The 26,883-nt window shown below is 54.0% G+C and overlaps 1 protein-coding gene across 5 annotated transcripts in view; it reads left to right on the plus strand.

The window, feature by feature from the left end:
- The first annotated feature begins 638 nt into the window (after nt 1–638).
- Srcin1 (SRC kinase signaling inhibitor 1) overlaps nt 639–26,883 on the plus strand; it is a 73,071-nt gene continuing 46,826 nt past the window's right edge. Inside the window, exons 1-2 of one of the 5 annotated variants that reach the window (XM_074045907.1) lie at nt 642–1,040; nt 14,035–14,097. In XM_074045907.1, coding sequence (XP_073902008.1) covers nt 863–1,040; nt 14,035–14,097 — 241 coding nt within the window. In that variant the 5' untranslated portion in view covers nt 642–862. Of the gene's footprint in view, nt 1,041–2,016; nt 2,261–3,173; nt 3,421–14,034; nt 14,098–26,883 lie in introns of those variants that run through there. The other 4 variants (XM_074045905.1, XM_074045904.1, XM_074045906.1 and 1 more) reach the window with 4 other exon arrangements.

Consider the following 26,883-nt stretch of genomic DNA (forward strand, 5'->3'; position numbering starts at 1 on the left):
TCCCTCTGAGACAGACTGAGAAATTGACTATACTTCTCCAAGCCTCAATTCTGTAATGTCATCCTCTATAGGGTTGTCCCAATTGGAGACCATGGGCAAAGCACCTGCTGATTCCCCTTAGGTGGGCACAAGTGGGGGAAGGAAGAAGTCTTGTCACTTGAGGGGAGAAAAGTCTTGTGTAGCATGAGTGGGAGCCTGAGCAGATGAATGGTGTGTTCCTAAGCTCTGGATTCCCAAAGGCTTGTGGTGTCCTGCAGATGAGGGGAAGTTACCTCTACCCACTCTGACCCCTCCCCTGCACAGAGTCTGCTGCCTCACATGCCCAGCCTGGGCAGGCAGCCAGGCAGGGAGCTGGAACGGTGCCCATTGGGTGCTCAGAGGCCAAAAGATGGGCACCATCCAGTTGGCAGAGAGAGGCGCAGCTGGCTCAGGAGGGGAGAAGTCAGGGTGCCAACTGCTGGGGTCGTGTGCCCAGACGGTGTGTCAGGGACACAGCTCTTGGCTGCCCTCCTGAACTGTCCAGCTGGAGCTGGGAAGGGCCCCTCCTCCAGCCCTGGCCCTGCCACCTGAGTTACTGCAACTGGACATTGATCTGTAAGGGGTATCTGGGACCTTGCCCCTAGCTGGGCATGTGGCTGGTTTAGAGGCAGACCTAGGGGCAGGCAGGAAAGCAGGAGAGCCCAGATTAAGTCTGTGACTGGGTGGATCAAGAAGTGGGGAAACCGGTTTTTTGTTTGGGCCACTTGGGGTTGGGTCTCCTCTCCTGGGCTCCCTGCCTGCTTACCACTCTGCTTGGTGGCCTAGTGCCTAGTACCTAGTGTAAAGAGATGTATGTTCTTGCTCACCTGAACTGGCTTTGAGAATGCCAGAAGTAAATGAAAGGGGAAAGGGGGTCAGCCCACCTTCTGCTCCCCAAGACAGGCTCAGGAGAGAAGGGACAGGCCAGACAACCAGAAGGAGGGAGGGGCAGAGCATCCAGAGCACAAGGAGGGGTCAGTGCGTGTCTGGGTTGAAGCTACAGAAATCTTCGGAGTCAACAGGTAGGCCAACCAAAGTGGGCCAGGGAGGGGCGGGGCACAGATGGTGTTTGGAGGGCTCTGGCAGAAGTGGCAGTGACGCTGCCAACCTAGGAGTGAGAAGACAGTATCTGGAGGATCCCATTTTGGGGTCCCACTTGCCGGAGGAGCATGGAGTCCCCTCCAGCACGCGCCGCTGCAGTTCCTACACGCGCCTGCAGTAGGGGCAGCAAGGAGGGTGTGTGTGGGGGTGCCTAGGAGGCAGTCCGGCAGGGGGCGCCGGGGAGCAGGGTCGCTCCGGAGGAGAAGTGGCGGAGCAAGGCCGGGGGGGTGGGGGGGTGGGGGGGTGGGAGGGGGGCGGGGGGGTGCGGTCGAGGGGGAGGGGCGTGCCAGCAGAGGTAGAAGAGGGTCGGGACTCTTAAGTGCGTAGAACTGCTGCTACGTTCCGAGGTCACCTTGGCTGAAGAGTCCCCTCTCCCGCCCCCAGTCTCGCACCCGGCTTTACCTCCCGCTCTGCCTTGCGCGTCCCAAGTGCTTTTCCATCCTAAGGCCCGCTGGGGCATGGAAACCCAGGAGTCCCCTACCCTCCAGATAGCCTCCCCCCTTTGGCAGGTGCCTCCTCAGAGGCTAGTAGCCGGTCAATATATTTGTCTCTATTGTGGTTCTAGGAAAGCATGAGGCGGGGGAAGCAGGTGGAGTGGGGAGGGAAGCGTGAGTGCGCCCCGCACCCTAGCCCCGGCCGCGCGCTGCGGGATCCCGCGGTGCTGCTGGAGGGTGCGAGAAGGCTCAGTGCCCCTTCCCTTCCCCGGCTCCCCATCACCCCCGGCGGCCCTTTGTACCATCCGGCCACACGCGCGTGCCCGCGCCGGGCGGGCTCCCGCGCGCAGTGACACACCCGCGCCGGCTGCACGCGCGCGCGCGCGCGCGCGCACACACACACACACACACACACGCTCTCGCACACTCAGTGACACACGCGCGCGCGCACACACACACACGCCCGGCCGCCGGCGCCCTCCCAGCTGGTCCACCCCGGCGGGGCACGCGCCCCCGGCCCGTCCGCCTGGCACAGCGTCCCGGAGCTGGGGCCGAGCAAGAAGCCCACGAGGCGGCGAGAGGGAGAGCGCCTGGCAGGCCGGCCCGGGGCCCCCGCCCCCCGCGCCCCCGCCCGATGGGGAACGCTCCGTCCCAAGGCATGTCCCTGTCTCTCTCCTCCCTAATGTGCCTCCATGCTTAAGTGGAAGGTATTTCTGTTTTCTTTGTGTGTTTTCCCCACGGCCGGGGGCGGGGGCGGCGGCCGGGCCCGGGAGGCGGTGGCCGGCTAGGCAAGGGATGCTCCGGGCGCAGGTGTATGGGGGGAGGGGAAAAGGGACAGCTACGCGCCGGGCTTGGGGAAGGATCCGGGCGGGAGAGTGCTGGGACCAGAGAGGGGATCAAGGGTTGGCGAGACTGGTGACCGAGCGGGGATGGAATCGCGATGCCGGGGGAAGGGGGCTTGAGGGGTTAAAATGTAGAGAGGTTTATGTGGAGGGGGAGGGACGGGAGAAGAAGGACGGATTGCGAGAAGTGGAGGGGGAGGGGAGTGGTCCATCTGAGGTAGAGGCCAGATAGATTGAAGGGGGAGGGGGAGGGGGAGGGGAATGGAGTAGTGAAGAGCAGCACCCTTACCCCAGCTCCCAGAATAAGGTGCAGGCACTGGGTTAGTGGTGGTGGGCCCTTTGCGCCAGCCCCCCCCCCCCAGGGAAGGAAGGGGCTGAGTGCATTCTGGGGTTGGCTGTGTTGCCAGGATACAGCCTGTATTCCACACCCCACCCCCTGCACCTCGAGGCCCCAGCCCTGGAGACCTCTGAGCCTCAGCAGCAGTTGCAGAAACTGGGGACCTGCTCCCCGCTCTGCTGGTGGTTAGGGAGGGCCCTCCAGAGGGATGGGCTAAGGGAGGGGCTATTTGATCTTAAACACTCCCCCTGCAGAGGCCAGAGGGCAGGGGAGGGCGCCCCCAGCTGGCAAGGGCGTACCGGGTGAGGAGGTAGGGACTGGGGGGGAGGGGCTGAGAGGCAGAGGGCGGGACTGGGGAGGGGACTCGCTGTGGCTCCCCCTCCCCTCCCACGCACCCCCCTGCTACGTCAGAAGCTCCCAGGCCAGCTCCTAGTCCTGTCGGTGGGGGCAGCAGGATGCTGGTGGCAGCAGAGGGGGCCGGCCGGGTGCCTCCGCAGCTCGGCTGGCAGGGCCCGGCGGGGCGTGTGCTGTTGCTGGTACGCGCCCCCCGCCCCACACCTCCCCATGCAGCCCTGGCAGTGCCTCCGGCGCTTTGCCCTGGCCTGGTGGGAGAGGACCGCGGAGGGCCGCGCCCGTTCTCCCAGGGAGGAGGCTGGACCAAGGGACGCTGGGGGCCGAGGGGAGCCAGGTGAGCTAGATCAGCGGAGTAGACAAGGAGGGAATCCTGGACTTCCTTTCCCAGCCCCTCTCCTCAAATACTACAGGGCCAGGAGGTCCTGCAGCCCTCAACTTTGGGAGAAGTGGGATCCCCGAGCTGGGCTGAAGCCCTTCAAAAGGAGCTTCTGTCTGTTTGGGAGAAGAGGAGAGAGATGAGGGTGGGGATGGGGGAGGCTGACCAGACTTCAGGTCTGTGGTTCTGAATATTCCTTTGGGTGGGGCGTGAGCACTTTTTTGGGGGGTTCATTAAGATACCTTTTTCCTGAATCTGGGCTTCTGGGTCTGCGTGACCTTGGACTAACTGCTTTGCTGTCTAACTCTGGGCCTCAGTTTCTCTCATTCCCTTCCCTATCCCTCTGGTTGGTCTTTCAAAATTGATGATGCATTTGATGGAGACTGTCACTGTGAAAATGTATGGCTGTCATCCCCGGTGGCAGCTGGGACGGTGGCGGGTTCTGGCGTGCTTGTGTGTATGTGGGGGTTGTTGTGGTGTATGTGTTTGGGATTTGACTGGTTCTGATTGGTGTTGGGGACCTCTGGGCAAGGGTCAGGGGCCACATTTACACAGGAATGAGTGCTCCAGACAGACTGAGATTGTCAGGGCAGACTTAGCTAGTGACCTGGTGTAGAAGCAAGGGATGGGATGAGGGTTCTGGGCATAAGGGGAGGGGACTCCAAGAATAATATGCCCCCCCAGCTCCCCACCCAGGCTGCCTGGCATCCATGCACCATTGGCAGCAAGTGTAAAGGCTTTGCCCTGGCTTCCTGCCACCCTGCCTTGGGGACAAGAGGGTCTTTGTCCAGCGCCCCCCCCCCCACCAAAGTCCTGCTCCTTCCACCCTTTCAGTGGTGACTGGTTCTCTGTGATGACCCTGAGGGCTGGCATGGAGATGTGACTCGTACTATCTGTGCTCTGAGATCTATCTGGAAGAAGCAACTGTGGTCTCAGGCAGAGTGCAGAGGGGCACCTCATTAGGAGAAGGGTTCTAACATGAGCCATTTGAAGGCCTACCCCCATCTCAGCTTCACCCTGCCACTCTACTTGCCTTCTTTGCCTAATGCATGGGGCCTGGGGTCAGACTTCTTCAGGACTTTAGGCTTCTTAAAGATGTATAGCGTACCTGATACATGTATAGATGTATAGGGCTTCTCTGATACTTTCTTCTCTCTCTGGCCAGGGACCCACCCTGGAAAAAGGGTTTAATTAGAATCATTGATTCCTTCTTTGGCTGCGGGCATTGATCTCAACAGTGTGGTCAGAGCTTGGGGGTGTGTGTGGCATGGCTGCTGTCTGCCCAGTGCCAACCTTGCCATTCTCTGCCAAAACCCCCAGTCTTGGAAGTGCTGAAGAGGGAAGGTCTGGGTTCTTTGAAGTATTTGATTTGTTTAGCTCCCCATCCCCACACCAGGTTAGGTCTTGGGGAAAGGCAAGGAGACAAGGCTGAAGATCTGAATTGCAGGAGCTGTGTTTGGGGCTAGAGGAGGGACAGTTCCTAGTGTCTCTCCTCCTGAGTAGTGGGCTAGACCAGGGTCACAGGAAAAGGCAGCGTTTGTTGGAAGGAGTCTTACCAAGGGGAATTAGGAGGAATGGAGGGGGCCTGTGGGGGCAAGTACAGAGTCTAGGGAGGGATCCAGAGCTGGCCATAAAAGCTTCTCTTTCGAGGAATCCCAAACACTTATCTCCTCCAAGCCCTGGCAAGATCTGTTTTCTTCCTTCGTTGATGTCTTCCAGGCCCAGAGAGGGACAGAGACAGTCCTAGGTGCCCAGTAGGCTCAGGTCTGGTGGGTGAGCCTGGCTCTTGCTTGGGTGTGTGAGGTGCTGAAGGTGAGACTCCTGGCAGCCTAGGCTTGGTCCCCAAGGTAGGAGGAGTGGGGACAGGTCATGCCCCCAGTCCCCTGAGCCTGCCACGGGTGGGCCTCTACAGGTGCAGCTTCAATGAGGCACTCAACCGCTCTTTGAAGAAGCCCTCACTGGCTTCCCAGGGCCCATTCGAGCAAAGATAATAAAAATCTGGCCGTCAGCGGGTTTGAGGGCTGCACTCACTTCCCCTTCTTTCATTCCCAGCTCTGAAAAGCATAGATGAAGGCTTTGGATTTGGCTGGGAAGCAGTGCCTGCCCCCAGGGAGGGAGGCGGGTGGGAGGGAGAGCAGCAGGGAGGGAGGATAGATTTCCTGGCAGCCAGGATAGTTGCTGGGGAGGTGGACAGAGGCACAGACCCCAACTCCTGTCTGACAACCTAGCACCTCACTGTCAGGGCTCCTGTACCCAGTACTTGAGCTCCAGCATTATCTTCCCAGTCCCTGGGCTCCTGAGCACTCCCTCTCTGCACTGTCTTCCACTAGTCCCCTCTGTGCCCCTCAGGGTGCCCCCTCCATCTCTTCTCTCCATTAGTCTCCTCACTTTCTTCCCCCACCCGTCTCCCCTCTCCCTGCCCCTCATTTCTCTGCTCTTTCTTTCATGATTCCCTTTCTCACCCCCTCCCTTGTTTCCCCCTCTCCTTTCCTTATTCTCCGCCTTTCTCCCTCTGGCTGCCCCTCCCATCTGTCTGTCTTCCTTTCCTTCCCCTAGCTTTCATTCCTGCTTTCTAGGACTGTCTGCAAGGTTGTAAGCCAATGGTGGGGGGTGTGTGTGGAAGCTACAGCTGCAGCCTGGGAAGGGATGGCCTGAGCTGACTATTATGGTCTGTCCGGTGCCATAGTTATCAGAGTCCAGGCGGGAGAGGGCTGCTGTGCACTTAGGGGTGTGTGTGTGTGTATGTGTATGTCATGAGGGCACTGGCCCCTCCCTGCACTGCAGCCAGCACCTACCTTGCCCCAACATTGGGCTCTTTCTCCCCTGCCTCAGATACTTCAGGAGCTGAATTCCCAGTGACTCTAGCCCCTGACCCCTCAACCCCTCAACCCCTCTGCCCCACCCGCCCTCCAGCTTTACTGCTGCCCATGTGCACTGTTCCCTTTTTGCCCATCATAGTGCCTAGACTCGGGAGGGGAGGAGGGACAGAAGGATCCCAGAAGCCACTGGGCTCTGTCTGTCTCTCCCCACGCCACCCCTGGTCTCTGACAGGTTGGCCTGGAGCCCCAGCCAGGCCCTGGGGCTCCTGATTGCCCTGTTGTAACCCCCCCTCCCCACAGAAGAAAGACAAGACCATCACAGAAAGAGAGCTAGACAGGAAAGCTCACTCGGATCCAGCCTCAGTGCCCTGGTGTCTGTGTGACCTTGAGCAAGTCCCTTCCCAGCTTCCCCCTTTCCTCACCTGTGAAATGAGGGGGTGTGGGCTGGATTATCTCCAAGCTCTCTTCTGACATTCCAGTGGTGTTGTGTCTCTCTTCTGGTGGTTTGCATATGCTTTGCATATATTAATAGTGCCTGTTCGAAGGAGGAGGGCACCACCCACACTGGGCCCAGAGTCCCACCCACTGTTCTGACTCCCTTTGCCCATTGGCCCAGGCTCACACTGCCCCAGTTTTCCAGAGGAAGGAAGCTGAGCATTCCCCAGGGAGGTGCATCTGGCCCAGGTTTGCCCAGGCAGGATGGCAGGATGGCCATTCCTGCTCTAGAAAGTCCAAACAGAAAGTGAAGTGGTATGTGAACTCAGCAATGCTGCTTGGGGCCCCTCTAGAAGCTAGGAACTTTGCCAGATGCAAAAAGTCTCCTCTAGCTCAGTGCCCATCCATAGCCCACAGCAGGTCCCACTGCGTCCTGCCCCTGCCTGCTTCTGCCCAGGCCCCTGGACTCTGCAATCTGTGGGCTGGAACATGCACCTCAGAGATGGTCCCTTGGAGAGACTAGGTCATTCATTGTCTCTCTAGGCCTAGTCTAGCCACCACACCAAAGGTGGGGAGTCACAGACCTCATCAGGGAGGGAGAACCTGCAGCCTGGACCCAGCACTTCCTCATGGTGACTTACCCCAGGGCCTCCTCTTCTGCCACTTGGTATGTGCTCAAAACCTGGCGCAGCGCAGGGTCCGATCCCAGCCCTCAGTCCTGCCTTGGTTCCTTTCACCCACATGTCACCTGTCACATGGGACAATGCTGGGGTAAATGTTGGTAGCCTGGAGAACAGTATTGATGAAAATCTTGAAAGGGAGGGAGGGAGGGAGGGAAGGAGGGAGGGAGGAATGAAGGAAGGAAGGAAGGAGAAGGGAAGAAAGGGAAGGAAGGAAGGAAGGAAGGAAGGAAAGAAGGAAGGAAAATGTCCTCTACCACCAAGGAGAACTGGACCAGAGGAAATGCAGCACGGGAGATCAAGGTTAGACTCAGGCTTAGGGAGGGAATGTCCCAGGAGGCAGATTCATTTCTGAGCATGGAGTAGTTGTGAAGGACAAAAGCCATAATAGATAAAAACACCCAGCACCATGCCTGACACATAATAAACAATAAATGGTGTGGAGAGGGGCAGGCATCTGTGAACTCAGGCCTGAGCCGAGTCTTAAGATTTGGCAAGGATGAGGATTGGAAGAACAATTCCTAGAAGATCTGTCTCTTCCACACTGAAGCTACTGCTCCTCCATCTTGCCCTTCATGGCCCACACGTGCACCAGGCTCAGGGCCAGCCGCCCTGGGACACCCTGCCCTCATTCTCTCTGTTGGGAGTGGAAAAACAGAAGGGTTTGGAGGTTGGAAGCTTGCTCTTCTCCCCCTCCCCCATCTCTGCACAGGACAGCTTGAGAGGATACAGGCCCACACTGCAGCAAGAGGAACCAGGGTTAGATAGAAAGAAAAACTTCCCATGTGTGAAGGATGGCCACTTCCAGGTGGTAGTTTTGCATCTTTCACCTCAAGCACAGGTGTATGAGAACAGCATGATCTTCCAAGGTGACCTTAGAGCATCTTGAGGACTGTGGTTGTTGTGGTTGACAGAATGCAGGGGTTGATGATGGGGAGGGGTCCAGAGCAACCGGAGAAGAGAAGGGATGGGGAATTTACTCTTCCATTCCCCAGGGCAGAGAGGTAAAACACAGTGTTAAGGAGTAGCATGGAGCTGGTGACTCACACATGTAATCCCAGGTACTCAGGAGGCAGAGATCAGGAGGATCTCAGTTCGAAAGCCAGCCCCAGGCAAACAGTTCTTGAGACTCTATCTCGAAAATAACCAACACAAGAAAGGGCTGGTGAAGTAGCTAAAGTGGTAGAGCACCTGCCTAGCAAGCTTGAGGCCCTGAGTTCAAACCCCAGAACTGCCTGGTGTCAGGATGCCTCTCTTTACTGCTGCTGTGTGACCTTGGCAATTTCTTTATCCCCTCTGGTCTTCAGTGTCCTTGGTGTAAATAGAAAGTAGGACTAGAGGGTCTTAACTTCAGTTGTCAAGGTTCTACATACCTCCTCCCCCCTGAGATAATAAAATGCCTTGCCATATGAGGGTGGGAAGAATATTTCCCAGCTTTAACAACCAGGAGAAATGGAGATTTGAGCCAAGAAAAAAGTGGGTGTGCGTGCACACAATCTTGTCTTACAAATGTCTGTCCTGTTTCAAAGGCACACCTTGTCTCAATCTGTCCTTTCGTCTAGGGGATGGTTAAGGAGTGGTTAGACAGTTTGACTATCCCCTGAAAAAACTCACTGTTTTTTTCTCACCCCAGCAAACTGTCTTTGCCACAGTCCATTCCATCCAGGAACCAGAATCCAGTCTATGTTTTCTTCCACAAGACAGGTCCAGCTGGTAGCTCAGCTCCCCACCACTTCTGCCTGGTTCCTGGTTTTGTCAGCCAGCAGGCTCAGCTGCCTGCGTATCATGAAATGGAGTAGCCTGAGCCTGGAAAGGAATTGGGATTTTCCCTGTGCCTCCATCCTCACCTCCACAAGCATCCTCGTCCCAGCACCCTGACTTTTCTCAATCCCAGCCACAGAGCATGCTGGGGACCCCAAACTCAGAGACTAACAGAGAGGCCCCATCTGGAAGTATTTGTACAGAGCCTGGGAGGGCTAGTCTCCCCCATCCCAGGGTGCCTGCGCCACCAACAGGCACAAACAGCTGCCTCATTGGGGGAAGAATTAAAGATCCCAGCTCACTGGGAAGGCATTCAACAGCTCATTGCAGCCTTTGCAGACACAGCCCAGCCCATCTGCCTCCTCTCCTGGACCCTCCCCTACCTCCCCGACCCTGCCCAGTGGCCAGGGTGGCCTGAGTCGCACCCTGTTCTTGTCCTTAGTCCCTTGTAAATTGCAAGTTAGGCTTCTGAGGAAAAGCAGGGGCTGTTAGGACTGGCACAGATTCTCAGTGTGTCGACTCCCAGATCTTTTGACTCCCCAGCCAGGTCTTCTGGTAGGTTCACCAAAAAGGGACCTCTGAAGACTTGCTGCAGTTGCTCTCAATGGAGGTGGAGAGGCAGGAAAGGGGCTCCTGGAGAGCCAAAAGTCACCCAAAGACAAAGCTCAGGAAATACTGGACCTGCCTCTTCTGAGACTGACAGCTCATCTCCATCCCCTGGCCCATCCCGAAGCCCAGAGTCAGAATCATCTGTCTTCATCTGGGAAGATTCTCTCTGATTGGATGAGACAGAACCTGTAGGCCAACTCTGTTTGGTTAATACTCTTAGTGGGAATCAACCGAGGAGAAAAATGGATTGATATGGCTCTACCAACAGTGCAGTCAACAGACTTCCATTTCAACACATTCATCTTTATGGGGTTCATTGTCATGTTTTTAAAATTGTAACTGAAGAGCCAGGCAGGGTGGCATGGCCTGTAGTGAGCTATATGGAGGCTGAGGTAGGTTGGTCACTTGAGTCCAGGAGGTCTAGGCCAGCCTGGGCAACATAGTGAGGGCGGGGGGCACTGGGATGTAGTTTAGCAGTAGTGTTCTTGTCTTCTATGAGCAGGGTCCTGGGTCACAGCTCCAGCACTGCAAAAAGTTGTGACATAGGCCAATCTTCTAGTTCACTAATCCTCTCATATATGTATCGTGGTTCTGGGGATGGAACCCAGGGCCTTGCACACACTTGCTAAGTGCATTGCCACTGAGCTACATCCTCAGCCCTTAGATGTATATATTTTTCAAATGTTTAAATCTCATTTTGTTCTTTTCCAGTTGTGGCTTATAATATTTGTAATCTCTTGCTTTTTATGCATTTTTCTCATTTCTTATTTTTATCTCTGTAATTTTTTAAACTTTTTTGTTTGTTTGTTTGCTTGCTTGTGGCACTGGGGTTTGAACTCAGGGCTTCCTGCTTGTAAGGCAGGTGCTTATTGCTTGAACCATGCCTCCAGCCCTTTTTGCTCTGGTTATTTTTTGAAACAGTCTGGCTTCTTGCACAAGTCAGCCTGGACCTCCTATTTTAAGCTTCCTTCCAGGGCTGGAGTGATGAACACTGGCCACCCAGCTTTTTTCTGTTAGATGAGGGGTTTCACAGACTTTTCTCCCCCAGGCTGGCCTGGACCCAAGATTCTCCCTGTCTCATTCCTCATGGTAGGAATACACACATGAGCCCCAGGTGCCAGCTTAATTACTTAAGCTTCTAAGCATAATTCCAACATCAGCAGATTTAGGGCTATCTAATTTCAATGAACCTTCATTGTGACTTACTTCCTGTGTCCCTCCTAATTCCCAATTTGAACTCAGGTCTTCACAATTGCAAAGCAGGCGATCTACCACTTGAGCCAAACCTCCAGTCCAATTTCCTCTGATTATTTTGGAGATGGAGTCTTAGCAGCCAGGCTGGCCTTCAACCTTAATCCTCCTGATCTTAGCCTCCCAATTAGCTAGGATTACAGGCATGAGCCACTAAGGCCCGGCTCCAAATTGATTCTTATATTTGGGAGATCACAGTCCTTGGAACATCTCCAGTTTGTATAATTCTTTGTTTATTCCAGTGGACCGGAGAGTAAGCTGGACTACTCACTCACACAGGTGTGAGGAACACAGGATCAGCCAGTGTCCTGTGAGCTGGCTCTCAGTTTGATTTTTCCTCTAGATCATTCTCTTGATGTAATTTTATTTTAAATTTTTATTTCATTTTTATTTTTTCAGACAGGGTCTCACTATGTAGCCCAGGCTTGCCTCAAATTTGTTAACCTTGGGTCTCAGCCTCCTTAGTCCTAGGATTCCAGGCGCCCTCTCTGTGCTTGACTTAGTTTTGTTCCAAGGTAGTACCTGTATTTGTATTACAACTCGTAGGGAATTTGAGAAATCCTTCTAAGTTTTTTGGGTATTTTTAATTGTTCTACTAAAAGAGATTTGGGATTACATGGTATATTTTTCCAAAAGCATATGTAAAATATTTCACATAGATCTTTTGTGGAAGACAATAACATCTCATGAGAAATAAATTTTAATGAAAATTAATGCAAATACTATTTTTTTTTTTTGAGGCAGGATCCTGCTCTGTAACCCAGGTTGGCCTTGAACTTATGACCCTCCTACCTCAGCCTCCCAAGTGCTGGGACTACAGGTGTCTGACACCACATCCAATGACAATCCTTCACAAATACTTTCAGAAAAATTGAAGCCAAGGGAGCACTTCTCAATTCATTCTAGTAGGCTAGGGTTGTCATAACACGAAGAGTACACAAAAGCATCAAAAGAAAAGGAAACGTGAGAACAATATCGCTTCTGAATGTAGACAAAGGAATTTTCAACATGATATTTACTAACTGAATACCACGGCACATGAAAGGGATTATATGCCATGACTGAGTGGGATTGTGCCACAAATACGTGGTTTAATATCTAAAGCCTATTCATATATCCATCATAGCCATACTTCCAGAAGTTTCTGCATGTGTGTGTGTTTGTGAGTTGGGGTAAGAACACTTCACATAGAGGACTGGGAGCATGGCACAAGTGGTAAAGGGTCTGCCCAAGGCCCTGAGTTCAAACCCCAGTACTTCCAAAAAAAAAAAAAGAACACTTATCATGGATATGTTTATTACCCTGATCATGGTGATGTATCATGGGTGTATGCCTAAACTTATTAAATTGAATATATTTTTTAAAAAAAAGAACCATCTGCCAGGATGAGTCAGATGAAGAGAAATCTTGTCTGGAGCGTGCAATTGGAAGATGTTAGATTTTAGGCAGAACTTCCCTGTGGACACGAATTGGAGCTACCCAAACACTGGGGAGGATAGGTGGGAAGTAGTTTAGCTCTGGGCTCTGGAGTCAGATAGGGATGGAACATGATTTGCTTTCAACGAGTTTCTTCACCTCTGAAGTTGTTTCCTCATCTGTAACTTGAGGGTATTAACAATGACTTCTTCACAGGGTGGGTACTCAGATTTAATGAGGTATTTAGGCAGCATTGCTAGTGCAATCTTCAGTTAATGGTTCTTCTCCTCCTCCTCCCTGTCTGGTTGAATGACCCTCCACTGAGGAAGGGGCATGCATGAGAAAACCTCTTGACTTTTCTAAGACCCAGAGCCTCACCTTAGGCCATCTGAGGCTGGGCTCTGGGGCTGTCCCTTAGCTCCGAGCCTCTGCTGTTACCCTGTGTCCACCCTTCTGCCCCTGTCTCCTCCCAGCCTCGGTCCCACTGCACCATTCAGGGAGCCCGCCAGAGCCAGATCTGTTAAGAGCAGTCTCCTCTCCCTAGTCAGTGTCCTGACATCTGGGTACAGCAGCTGTTTCTCCCTGGGATGTCCGTGTGTCGGGTAATCGGTGGGAAAATTGGAGCCGTGAGATTGGCAGGGGGCTCGGAGAGTGCTCGCAGCCAGACGTGATGTGAGTGTGGATGGGCCTGCGCCAGCCCGGTGAGGGCTGCACCCAGGTGGGTGCCCAGGCTGCAGTGTCTCCAGGCAGGGATGGGCAGTACAAGCAATGGACAGTGACTGCAGCGTGAGGGAGTTGGAGTAGCTGAGGAAGGACTTCCTGCAGGGTGAGGAGGGCATGATGGACAAATGCAGGGACTCTGGCACGGCTGTTTGAGGGCTGGGACTGGTGAGGGCAGGCAGGAGCTGGGGGAAGGGCTTCGGGCTGGTTGGGGCACAGGTGTGTTTTCCCCATGGCTGGTTCCTGTGTGGATGTGAGTGCCTGTGGCTGCAGCTGTGTAATGCCTGCTCCTCTGTTGTGGGCAGGGGGGCCTTCCTCAGGGTTAGGGGTGAGTGGACAGAAGGGGTGCCTTGAACTGGGTGATCATCAGAGCAATGATGGCAGGTGCCTCTGACCTTGAACCCACCAACTTCCTAGAGTGGGTGATCTTGAATGGGAGAAGCAGGTGGACCCCTCAAGGTGCTGTCATTTGGGGTCTTGCATGGGTGCCCCGTCAAGAGTCTGCCCCTGTCTGGGGGGGAGAACCAGGCCTGGCTCACTGTCTGTCCTGGGAACCCAATCCTGGGGACCCCATGTTTTGCGTGTTGTCCTGCTGTCTGTCCTCCTGTCTGTCTCCTGCTGATGTCTGTCCATTAGTCCCCACTCTTCCTCCAACACCCAGTTGCTATCCTGCTGTCCCTGAGACCCTGGTGACCCCTAAAGGGAACAGCCCCTAAGGCTTGGCCTTGCTCTGTCCCAGCTTTCCCCCTGCCCTGTGGTCTGGCCCCACCCCAGTCCAGCCCACTTTGGGAGCCCCTGCCCAGCCCCTCTCTCCAGCGCCCTCCTCCAGGCCTGTCTGGGCATTCATTCATTCATTTCCTCCTTTCCTGTCCCTCACCCAGGGCTCCAGCGTGCTTCGGGAGGGAAGTCTCCAGGACTCTGTTCCCTCTGTTTAAAGTCTCCAGGTTAGTAAGCCAGAAGGGAGACCTCCCACCTCCATCCCACCTCCTAGTCAGATGCCCTCCCCAACCTGGAGGGCCAGATGGGGGAGGGGCTGTCCCTGAGGGACCCAGGCTTTTGCCAGGGGAGGGCACAGCACATACCTGACTTCGGGAGGGCACCTTGCCTGGAAAAAAAATGTTTCTGTGTGTGCACGTGTGTGCATGTGAGTGTGTGTGTGCAAGCACGTGTGCATGTACGTGTGTAAGGTTGCAAAGCCTTCATGTTATCAGGGGCTGGGGAAGGGACAAGAGGCAGGAGTCTTCTGCTGGGGGTGCTGACAACCTGGGGAGGGGGTCAGGTGCCAGGGGCTCTTCTATGGAGGATGCCCGGTGATGGCCAGAGGTGGGGGTGGGAGATGGCCCCCCCAATGTCAGGACAGCATTGTTTGGTTTATAGGCAATTGCAAATCTCTGCTCTCATTTCATTTATTCAATTGATTACTCACTCACTCCCCCCATTCACTTAATTCAAGATATATCGAGCGCCTTTTCCCAGCAGGCACCAGGCTAGGCACGGAGTCCACAGAGAGCAATCTGTGGAGTGAGCGAGCCCATGTGTGCTCTGTGCCTCAGTAGGAAGCGAGCATGGGGAAGGGCAGATGAAATTTACTGTCCAGCTGATGGCAGGTGACTTTATGTCCCTGGTAACTATTGGCCCCTGCTGCTGTTGGCGGTTCCTTTGTACTTTTTGTCCCTATAGACAAAAAGTCCTCTCATAGCGGGACCCTACCAAGCAAGCAGTGACTTGGGCTCCAAGCCTCCGGTGATTATGGGCAGCATGGTTAGGCCACTGCTGATGCCATTCCAGAGGGCCCAGGCTGGGGAAGGGTTTGGATAGGGAGTCCCCACCCTGTGCCCAGGACCAGCAGCCTGAAGCACTGGACTTAAGAGTCAGCCTGATCTGGGTTCAAATCCCCACTGACGTCATTTCCTAGCTGTGCAGCCTTGGACAAGCCCCGAGCCCCTTTCCCTCTCTGAGTCCAGTTGTTCTGTGCTGTAAAATGGTACACAAACACCCACCTGCAGGTCCAGCGCCCAGCCCCAGCAGGGGCTGCCTAAGCGCAGGTTCCCTTTCTGTCCCCACGCCCTGGAGTTGGGCAGACTGTGGCCTGGTACTGTCTGGGTGCTCTTGCCTCTTCCTGGAGAGGGAGGATGTGGGAACCCATGTCTTGGCAGTGTGCAGGCTCTGCACCTCCATCTCCCCTCCCAGAGCTGACAGTCAGCCCCAATCCAGGTAGGCAGCTGGGAGAGGCTGCCCTGCTCGCAACCGTGGCTGCCACTGCCTTGATGTCTTTTTAACAACTTTGCTCTCAGACAATCTGCAAAGCACTCATTTGTCTGCCTCTTAATTAAAATTACCGTTTTCCTAAAAGAGCTGAGATGCTGCTCCCTGCCCTTCCCCACCTTCGGCTACCCAAGGAGAAGATGGGAGCCCTTTTCTTCTACCCTCTCCTGGTCACTTGGGCCCCCCTAGACAGCAGAGGGGCTGAGGCTCAGCCTGTGGGATGGGCTCGGGCAGAGAATGAGGGAGAGGGCTTCTAGTAGAGGCCTGAATACTCTTCTTTCACCCACCCACTTCTGGGATACCCTGGTGAGAGCGAGCTCAGTACCTTGGAAGACTTCCTTTCTACCTCTGTAAAGAGCTGGAATAGCCTTGTCTTGCTTTTATCACCAGAGTGGAATTCGATGTGGATGGGCTTTGGGAACGGCTTGTTAGAATGCCAGTGAGGCGGAAGTGGGTGGTCAAGGACTCAGCCCCTCACTGCTGACCTGGTGTAGGTCAGAGAGCCCCCATGAGGGAGTGGGGGCCTGGCGAGGGTGTGGGGCACATTCAGTCACTGTGTTTGGAAAAAACACTCCTCACAGCTATCACGGAAACACTAGTGACCAGCTCATACTGCCTGTGGCTTAATCGCTGCACTGAGCTAGTTCACAACTTCCCAAGATCGCTGTGCTGAGGCTGCTGGCTCTTTTCTAGGAGAAAAAACAGAGACAGAAGGGGTTCAGTAATCTGCCTGATGTCAAATAGATAACCCCAGACTCCAGCAGGGCAGCTCCAGCCCTACACCCTCTCCCTCCATCCTGCTGTCTTCTGAAGCCTGTCTCAGGTCCAGGCTTTCTGCAGGTACAGTTCCTCTGTTGTTTGTGACAAGGAAGACTGACTCTGAGGTTCACCTCTCCCTTCCTGTCCCAAACCCATTCCTCCTGAAACATCTTTACTGTGACCAGGTGGGGGTGTCACCTGCTCCACTAGGCTTGACCATTCCTTCTGTGAGCCTGTGCTTCTGTGGCTCCTCATCTTGGACTGTGCCTGGTAAATGTATGGTTATATAGTCATTCAATAAGCATTCAGCACATGCCTGCTGTGTACCTGGGGATGGAGTGGGGAGGCGTTGGGGGGGGGTCCCAAGATCAAAAAACACAGTTTAGCAGGACACTATGGCCTCCCTTTATCACCTCCCCTTCCTGCTCTTCCTTTAGCCCTAGCTCCTTCCCTGACTGCTTCTGTGTTCATCCCTCTCAGTTTCAAGAACACCAGCTAATGTCTCACAGCTGTTTTTGTGATCTGTCTTGAACAGTAGCCAGCTCTGTATATCACTAAGCCTAGTAGTGTGCTTTCACTCATGATGGAAGCAAACTCAGTGCCCTCAGGAGCACAAAAATGTATGAAGCAATGATGAGGACAATAGGGAATGGTGGAGACTGTGGTGAGGAGAGGCACATATATGCTGCTATAGGCACTAAAATTCAAAGAAATAAAATACCACCTGCCACATGATAAAATCAAGGGCATACAAGGGAGGGGTGAGGATAGGTAAGACACCTAAAAAATTAGCTAGCATTTGTTGCCCTTAACGCAGAGAAACTAAAACAGATACCTAAAAGCAACAGAGGCCAATAGGAAAAGGGGACCAGGAACTAGAGAAAAGGTTAAATCAAGAAGAATTAACCTAGAAGGTAACACACACGCACAGGAAATTAATGTGAGTCAACTCTCTGTATAGCTGTCCTTATCTCAACCAGCAAAAACCCTTGTTCCTTCCTATTATTGCTTTTACTCTCTCTACAACAAAATTAGAAATAAGGGCAAAATAGTTTCTGCCGGGTATTGAGGGGGTGGGGGGGAAAGGGAGGGGGTGGAGTGGGTGGTAAGGGAGGGGGTGGGGGCATGGGTGAGAAATGACTCAAGCCTTGTATGCACATATGAATAATAGAACAAAACAAAAAACAAAAAAAAAATACCACCTGCCAGACAAAATGCCTGGCTGATCCCTGCTAAATCATGTTTCATTAATCTCGGCATCCCTCTATTGCCTAGCACATAGTGTGTACTCATTGTTTGTTTAGTGACTACATGACCATGAGTAACCAGGCATTCTGCTAGATATTTTGCATACCTTATTTCTTCCCAAGGTAGGCATTATTTGCCCTTGGGGGAAACTGAGGTTTCACATATGGGAAGTAGCAGGATTGAGATTTGAGTGGTGGCTTGAAGCTGTGTTCTTCTGCTTGCCTTTTGGTCATGGTTGTGTATCCAGATGGCAAGTGACACTGTATTCAGAGCCTGCCTTGGGTAATGGAGTGGTTAGTGGCCACGCGGCGGACATGCACTGCTCACCTGTAGGAAAGGAGGGTTGGGAGGTGAGGATTGCAGAGGCAGGAAGGATTTGGCACCCCTCAGCTTCCGGCCCATCCCAGCAGCCCGGGATGGCGGCATGGTGACAGGTGCCGAGCTGCAGAGATGACAAGCATTGCTCATTCCCCCATAATTACTGTCTGATGAGACGCCAGAATTAGCCACTGTGCAAGCATGGGATGGCGACGCGGGCATGGTGTGGTTCCGGAAGCAGCTGGGGGAGGGGGAGCCTCTTCTTTGGAGCCTGGGGCCCTTGGCAGCAGGGTAGGGCAGCACTGAGGCAGAGGAAGGAGGTTAGCAAAGAGGAAGCACTGTGTGGTTATTGTGCATCATTATGGGCTGTGGTTTTCCAGTATTAAGGGTGGCTGGGCATATCCCTGAGATGCATGGCAACGGAACAGAGCACACAGGACCCCAGGCCACTAGCCAAAGAATTACAGGCGGAACAGCTGCTCACTTAGACCCCGGCCATACCCTTTGGTGTCTACATCTAGGGGCGGCCTTGCTAGGAAAGCACAGCTGCTGGGAGCTCAGATTCAGAGCAGGGCCCTCAAATCACTGAGTGAGGCCTGTCACCGAGGCAGACGGAAGGGCATGGGGGGAGCAGGCATTGCAGCCAACTTGATCAGGAGAGCCATCCATCCCGGGCAGGAGGAACAAGTTGGCTCCTGAGCTCCAAGCTCAGGGGCAGCCTGAGACTCAGGAGCAGGCAGCAGGGAAGGTATGTGCTGAGCCCAGAGCACTGCTGCTCATATCCGGGGCATCCACGTGGGGGCAGGAGGGCTGGCACTGGCATTTTAGTAACAGAAAGGAAAAGAAGGGGGTCATGTGCTATGGTGCTGAGACCTTGTCCGAACCACTGGAGCGGTTTTGAAGGCCACTAGCTAAGAAGGGTGGTGACATCAGAGGACTTGCTCAACCAAGGGTAGTGTGATGGTGGGGGCTGGAGGCCCGATCACACAGGGAGGACCTGGGCCTGTGGACAAGGTGCCAGTTCAGGAGAGTCTGAAGGGACAGGTCATGGCCTTCCTTAGACCCCTGAGGGCCATGGGCTCAGACTCCAGCCAAGTTCAGGAAGGAGGAGGCCTGGGTCAGGGATGTGGTTCAGTGCTTGAGTGCTTGCCTATCAGACACGAGGCCCTGGGTTCAAGCCCCAGTACACAAAAAAATTTTTAAAAAAAGGAAGGAGATGCTTCACAAGATGATGTCTGGATGTAATGAGGCCTCCATTCCTGGAGGCATTGAAGCCCTGGCTGCTGGGGTTAGGAACAGAACAGGGAGGATTTCAGTACTGTCTGTGCTCAGCCTGGAGTGGCTTTGTACCCACGCAGTTCGAGAAGGGGCCTGAGGAAGGAAGTCTGGGGATAGCTCTTTCAGGATCGTGTTGCCCGTTATCGCTGGGCTTTGTGTTCCTGGGTGGCTCTTTTGCCTGTTCTCCTCCTGCCCTTCATCTCCACCCTGCATCCCAGGCCTGGGAACAAGGGCTCCCCTAAGGACATGGTGACATCTCTGTTGTGCTGGGAAGGATGTTTGTCTGAGTGCTTCTTCTTGGGGAGTTGGGCAGGCAGGGGCATGAGGAGCTCTGGCCCAGTGACTGAGACAAAGATTCAGGGATGAGGATGGCAGAACCAAGCTGTGCCTCGTGGACTGCAAGAAGTGTATAGAGAATGATGAGGGGTCTGGGCTGAGGACTCCATAGGTGAGATCAGGCTCCTCTGCTTAACCTCGTCTACCTTGGACAGGTCACCCCTTCTTGAGCCTCAGTCTCCTTACCTGTATAAAAGGGAGAGCAAACTCTCAAAGCAACTATGAGAATTAAGTGGCTTACAGCTGTCAGTGCCCTTCATAGATGGTCAGGACTGTAGGGGCTTGGGGGAGGGGATCAGGAGAGAGGCGTCACTTTATGGCAGCTCCTCCCCCAAGCCCAGGGCCATTTCAGTCTCTCTCTCTCTCTCTCTCTCTCTCTCTCTCTCTCTCAGCCATTTCATTAATTTATTTTGAGGTGTTAGGGATGGAACCTAGGGCCTGCCACATGGTCTGCTAGTGCTTTACCGAGCGCCTAAAGCCCCCAGCCTGGGGTCACACATCATTCAAGGCTGCTTCACCTAATGGATGTGCGAATGTGCGAAGAGGTGGGATTTGGAGACTCCAGCAGATTAAAGGAGACTCCACTTATTTTCCTGGCCTCCAGCTCTACCTTCCCAGATTCTGCAGTGATGGGTGATGAAAGGATTTAGGGTGGACAACAGAGAGAATGTTCCCTGGTATTACCTGGTCAGGCCCAGTTTCTCCTGTCTGTCTAGACATGATGGCAACCAGGCAGGAGAGTCTCTTCCAGCTCTGAGCTTCTCTCTTTCCCCCTCCTCTCAGTCTCTCCACATGCTGACCTTGGTATCCCTAGGGAGAGGAAATAATAGGATACAGCTTTGGCTGGCTTTTCTCAGTTGGTTTGCAGGGTGGTGGAGTGGTTAACCCTGGAGGTGAGGGCTGGGAGCCTAGTAGCCCTGTCCTCTACCCTTCAGCAGCAGCTGAAAGCTGGAGTGACCACCTGCCCTTGGCTAGGCCTGGGGGAGAGATCTGGGCACTTGTAGAGGCAGGACCAGGGTTCAGGGTGCCAAGACTCCAGAAGAGAGTCTCAGCCTTGGTATTGCCTTGTTGGTTAGAGCCGAGAGGCCTAAGCCCATCCTTCTATTTCAAGACAGAATGGAGGCATTTCAGTAAGAAGCCCCTGAACTTGGCAAAGTAGGAAAGGCACCAAGGAAGTTTCCTCCATGAGGAGGCATGACTGGACCCAGGATGGGCAGAGTCTTTCATGCCAAGCTGGCACGTGTGGTAGCCCTAGGTGCACAGCCATCTTTCTGGATGACCTGCATGCACTGACATGGGTGTGTAGGCACAGTGCACTGGCTGTCCAGGTGGCTCTACGATGGCAGAGCAGTGGGTCAGGGTGTTGTCTGGTGACCTTGGTCCTGGTCAGGCTCCTATGGGTCCCTCTGCCAATATTTGTGCAGTATGCAGACAGTGCAGTCTGGGACTGGGTCTACACTGGTGGACAGGACCGTGACACAGGTAGGATGACAGGAGCAACAGCCAGCAGACGAGTGTGCCTCGGCTGCTGAGCACATGCTGTGGGCCTACAGGAGCCCTGGTCACCCTGGTGGCTGAGGAGCTATCTGGTGCTGGGGCCATAGGGGCTGGGACAAGCAGTCTGAGGAGAGCCTGACCCTAGGGAGGATGGTGTCTCTGAGGACACTGAGGGGTCTGGGCAAGGCGGGGTCTTCTGCCCAGTACTCATGAGGCCCTCCATGAGTGCTTGACATGGATACCACACCCCTGTGGAAGGATGGACTGGCCACTCGGGCTTCTCCCCCACTTCCCACAGATTGGGGTTTCGGTCATGGAGACAGATGTCTTCCCTGGCCATGGTCCTCAGCCAGATACCGCTTTGGCTTCACAGTCTAAGGAAAAGCCCTCTGCTCAAAGTGCTGGCTCAGGTGTACCCCTGGGCTTCAGTGCCCTGGGGAGAAGACACTCTGGTAGTCTCCTCTAAGCTGCGAGGACAGACCAGCACCTGCCGCCATCCCTTCCCAGCCTTGCCTGTTCCTTCCCTCTCTCCTGGCCTGCACTCCTTCTTTCCCACTGCCTCTCCAAGGAGGCGTGGAGCTTTCAGGACACCTTCCCTGGGTGCCTGAGCAGTGGAGATGCCATGCAGGAGTTAGCTTGTTAACACAGCATCGTGTGGGCATACGCCAGGGCTGTTCCCAGCTTTTCCAGCTCCGGCTCCAGACTGAGGTTGACATGCTCCTTCCTGAATCTCCACCCCCTCCATTCCCCAGGAAGCCAATTAGCCAAATCTTCATTAGAAGCAAAAATGCAAAAGCCCAAGCCCTGATATGATAGCAGCTCTGACAGTGGAGTGAAAGCAAATGAGGCTATGAGCAGAAGGAACTGGCCCCGACTTACCCCCTTGGCCAACGCCCTCGTACATCTGTGATTAGTTTTGTTTTGTTTTGTAAACAAATGAGAGGACTGAGGCTCAGACAGGCCCCTGACCTCCTCAAGGTCACATAATTCATCAGTAGCAGAGCTTGGTTTGAGCAGAGCTTGGTTTGAGCAGAGCTTTTTTACCCGAAAATTCAGTGTTTTTTTGCTAATGCCATAGCTTTGCCTGCTGTGTGTGGGAGGGGAAGAGCTGGGGGAAGAGGGAGGGCTGTGTGTCTGAAATTCCAATTTGTAGTCCTTTTGGAAAGAGGGGGGTCTTGTCTGAGAGTGCAGTGGGATTGTCATCCCTACCCAGCTGGGCTGGGCACCTGGAGTCTCACTGGGCTATAACCCCTGCTCATGTTTTTTGGGCCCCGGGTGCTGCTGTGTGTTTTCTGACTTGGAGGTTGTTAGTCTATGTCCTCTTGGGGCCCTAGGCCTGGAGAGGAGCTCCCCTGACAGTTTCTTTCTGGGAAGAGGCATAGTGGAATGGAAAAGTCCTGTCCCTGAGGCCCAGGACACCTGGGTTCCACTTTGGGCTCTGCTTTCAGCTCCTGTATGACCAAGTCAGGTTCGCTATCTGAGTCTTGGTTTCCCTACTGAAAGGCGTTGGGTGCAGCAAGACCTGCAACACGGTTTTCTAGGTGCTGAGGGGGCCTCAGCAAGGTTAGAGTGCAGTGTGACTGTGTCTGGGGTCCTGGGGAGTAGGATAGGGGTTGGGGAGAAAAGCATGACTGGCAGAAGAGAACAAGGATTCCACCACCATGATAAGCTGAGGAGCAGGAGGAGGTGGCACCAAGGCCAGGCTTGGCATCTTTGTTGTCCATCACCTCAGGAGGTGGTTTCTGGGTCTCCTCACCACTACTCCAAATTTTGTTGTTCAGAATCACTCAATCTAGGCTTGAGGGTATGCGGAATGGAAGTGAGGCTCCAGCTTCAGTCTGGTGAATGGACAGAGTGAGCAGGACAGCAGCCAGGGAAGGGTGAGAGGAAGAGCTGGCAGGGGAGCCATCTGCTGCAGCCATGCCACCCCCACCAGGGAGCCCAACCCCACCCCCAAAATGCTCCCTCTCCTCCCAGTGGAAAGCTCCAGAATCTCTGCTTGGCAGCTACTGCTGAGGCCCAGCCCCCACCCTCACAGCACCTCCTAGGCAGGTGAGCGAGCTCTCCTTCCGCCCCCAATCCTGACAAGGTCCTTTAATTAGACTCCAACTCGTTTACCAACTAAGTGGCCTTCGGTGGGTTTTAAATCTGTGCAAATTGGTTTGTGTTTTTCTGCCTGCGTGAAGCTGTGACTGGCAGTGTGCCCTGCACCTTCCCCCACTTCCCTCTGCCTCCTCTGCTCCTGGCTTCCTCCAGGGCTCTGTCAACCCCTGTCCCACCGGAGTCTTCAGTCTTCGTGCCAGGCTTCCTGGGACTGGGGCAGCAGGGGGCCTTGGGCCTGGGCATGGAAGCACAGGGGGACGTAGGTACAATCCTATCCCAACCCTGTGGGAGGGAGTCCACACGGTGACTCAGGCTAAGTCACCTCCCTGGCCCTCAGGTCCTCTGGCTGACTCCAGGGAACTGGCTCCAGACTCTTCTCCATCTTAGCTCTGTAGACTAGCACAGGGGTGGGGGAGGGGCCCCAGGTGGGTCACCAGCCAAAGACCTCCTGACACCCTCTGACCTTGCCTGTCTTTCCTTTATCGCTGCGGAGCCCAGGTAGTGGGCAGGGTCTATCTGGGTTGGGGGTGAGCTCTGCCTGGCCTCTTCCATCTTCACTGTCTTCCCAATCATAAATTATATCTGGGGAGAGGGGAGCTGACCTTCCTTGGTGACCCAATGATGATAGCTTGCCTAGCCTTGCCCTGTATCCTTAGAGCCTCTGCCTCATGTCACCAGGAAGTCACCTTTATTGTCTAACCATCTCCCTCATGCTTTCAGCTCCTTTTCCTCCCAGTCCCTTTGTCCAATGGCCTCCCCTTCTTTCTCTCTGTCCTTCCTTCCAGCCCAGACAGGCTCTTCAGAGGTGGCCTGACATCAGGCATGGTGAGTTGCCAGGGGTGCAGGTGTGGGGCTCTCAGGCTGGGAACTGGAGCTCCTGTCTTGATCCAGCTGCCTCCTTTCCTCCAGTCGCTCTCACCCCTCCCACCCTATCGCTGAAGCTCTTGTTGGAGTGACAGGGAGACTCAACAGGGCGCTGGGCATTAGCAATTTGGGGGGATATTACACAGGAATGTTTACAGAAAGGCAATTGCCCGGAAAATGACTTTGGTTGCTGTGGTATGGGGCGGAAAAGCTGGTTCTAGAAAACAGACGCAGATGGGCTTCTGCTCCAAGGACTCAAAGACTGGCAGTGGGGTGGGGGGTGGGGCCTGGGCACCCAAAGGCAGAGGCCAAGTCCTTTGCTGGGCAGGCAGGGGGAGGGTGGGCTAGGGATGGCTCCCAGAGCCCCTGCCAAGCATGAGGCATCTGGTCCTGGTTGACCTTTGTCCTCTCACCTTCAACCTCCAAGCTCAGTGTGCTTCCTGACCATAGCAGGTACAGCAGGATGGAGTCATCAGGCACAATTGATGGTGGCAGTGCCTCAGGGCTCCTCCTGGGTGACTCTTGCTCTGGCTGTGGAGGGGGACAGAGGGAGCCTTGTGCTGCACGTGTTTTCCCGTGTTTGTGTGTATGTGTGTACATGTGAGTCTACATGTATGTGTACATGTGTGTGTGTGTGTTTGTGTGTGTGTGAATAAGCAGGCACTTTGGGATGTGAAGGAGGCCTTCTCCCCTCCCAGCAACTCCCATTTACCCCTCCCTTCCTGCTGCCTAGTACTCGCAAGCTGGTGCCACCCTGAGGGCTTCCTGCCCTTCCTTTCTGCCATGACCACAGCCCAGCTCCTACCTCTATCAAGACAATGGGTCAGGGGACACATATGTGACAAGGGAGGGACTTTACCTGGCCTCTGATCCCTTTAGGGAGACAAAGTCCTAAGCTTGGGGCCAGGAGAGTCCTGCCAGCAGAGTGCCCTGCCCCCAGTCCTTTTCCTTCCCCTTTCTGTAGCTTGCAGCTTTGTTTTTCTACTTTCTCCCCTTTGTCTCTCCGCCTTCTCCCTCCGCTCCCCTCTTCCCATTCTCTTCCTCTGAAGATGATGTCATGTGTGAATGTTGCCCAGCAGCAGCCAGAGGACAGAGTAGATGGTGACATCCAGGGTAAAGATGTAAAGATGCCAGGTGGGACAAGCCTGATGGCTTATGAGATGGTGTCACTAAGATGCTGGCATCTTAATTCTCATAATGAGCTTCAGTGATCTCATGCAAAAGAATGCAGTGAAGGACAAAAATAAATCAGGCCCATAAATAAACGTGGAATTTGGAATTGGTGGAACAAATAACAATGTCACTCTCCTCCCAAGCACCTGCACCCTTATCCTCAGCCAGCCACTGGGGGGCGCCCATGCTTCCTGGTTACCCCAGTCTCAGCCACTTTCATCTTCCCCATTGCCCAGACTGAGCTAAGGGTGACAGAGCCCCCCTTCCCCACCCTCTGCTTCTCTTTGCTCTGATGCCTCATTCACCAGTCCCTGGGATCTGCCAAGATCTGATTCAAGCCGGACAGGAGGCTGAGACAGGAGAATTGCGAATTCGAGGCCAACTTGGACTACATAGTGAGTCCCTGTCTCAAAAAAAAAAAAAAAAGCCCAGCATTGGTGGCTCACATCTATAATCCTAGCTACTAGGGAGGCAGAAATCAGGAGGATCGTGATTGGAAGCCAGCCTGGGCAAATAGTTCACAAGACCCTATCTCAAAAATTCCCAACCCAAAAAAGAGCTGTAATGGCTCAAGTGGTAGAGTGCCTGCCTAGCAAGCATGAGGCCCTGAGTTCAAACTCCAGTACCACCAAAGAAAAAACAACAAAAAAAGCAAAAACAAAAAAATCATTGTGATTCTTATATGAAGGACCTTGAAGAGAAGGGAAACCCTGCAGCTCCTCCCTTATCTCTCTGGCTCCCCTAATCCCTATGCCCTACCCCCCAGGAACCCCTAGTTCTGCCACCTTGGAGTTCCCCACTTTCTGCCTCTCTTCCTCAGGGTCCTCAATCCCCATAGCCCTCCCTGTATATGCGTCCCTCCCTGCCATTGATCTGCCAAAGGTCAGAGGTCTGCTGTTAGAATTGATCTCCCTGGCTTTTCCCTGTGCTGGTCAGTGCGGAGAGGGTCAGGGTCATTCAGGGTCTTGCTGGTGGCTGGAATAGGACAGGGAGAATGGGGGTCATCCCTTCTGGGGCCCAACACCAATAGGTCAGGAATGTCTTTCACAGAAAACAGTATTTCTCCTCCATTTCACAGCTTCTCACTTATCCACAGAACAGGGTTTGGAGGTTAACACCCTGTTTTCTAGATAAGGACTTCAGTTCAGTAGGGAAGAGGTGTGTTGACTGAATGAATAAGTAAATGAATGACCTGGGTTCTCTGGGAGAAGAAGCTGACTAAACCCAAGTGTCTCTGGCCTTGGGCTTTTTTCTTCCCCTGCTCTAGGAGGTGAGGTCCTGTCAGTCTTCAGAGCTGGTCACAAGGCTGCACTTGCCTCCTCTCCAAAGGGCAACAAGGCCAGGCACCGGTGGCTCAGGCTTGTAATCCTAACTACTTAGGAGGTAGAGACAGGAGGTTCAAAGTCAGCCCTAGGCAAATAGTTCGTGAGAACCTATCTCAAAAATACCCAACATAAAAAAGGGTTGATGAAGTGACTCAAGCGGTAGAGCACCTGCCTAGAATGTGTGAGGCCCTGAGTTCAAACCCCAGTATCACAAGAAAGAGGGGGAGGGAGCAACAGGATGGCTCTCCAACCAGAAGCTTAGGCTAGTCCTCCCAGCTCCAGCTCCACCCACCTCCTCCTGGCCCTGCAGAAGCACATTAAATGTGTACCCAGTGGGAGTCAGGAGGCCTGGGTTACCCAGGCTTGTCCTCCCTGAGCCTCAGGAAAGAAATAAAAAAAAAAGCCTAGGATCTTGAAAGTTCTTAAACTGATTCTAAAGCTTCTCAAACCAAAGCACTGCTCCTCTGAGGTAGCATATTATCTTTCCCACTCCTCTCCTTTCTTTGCTATACCAGGGATACCTCCTGCTCGCCTTGCCTGTCCCAATGCCTGGGCACCTAAAGG

The sequence above is a fragment of the Castor canadensis genome, chromosome 11 (assembly GCF_047511655.1).
Source record: "Castor canadensis chromosome 11, mCasCan1.hap1v2, whole genome shotgun sequence".
In the NCBI taxonomy this organism is placed as follows: domain Eukaryota; kingdom Metazoa; phylum Chordata; class Mammalia; order Rodentia; family Castoridae; genus Castor; species Castor canadensis.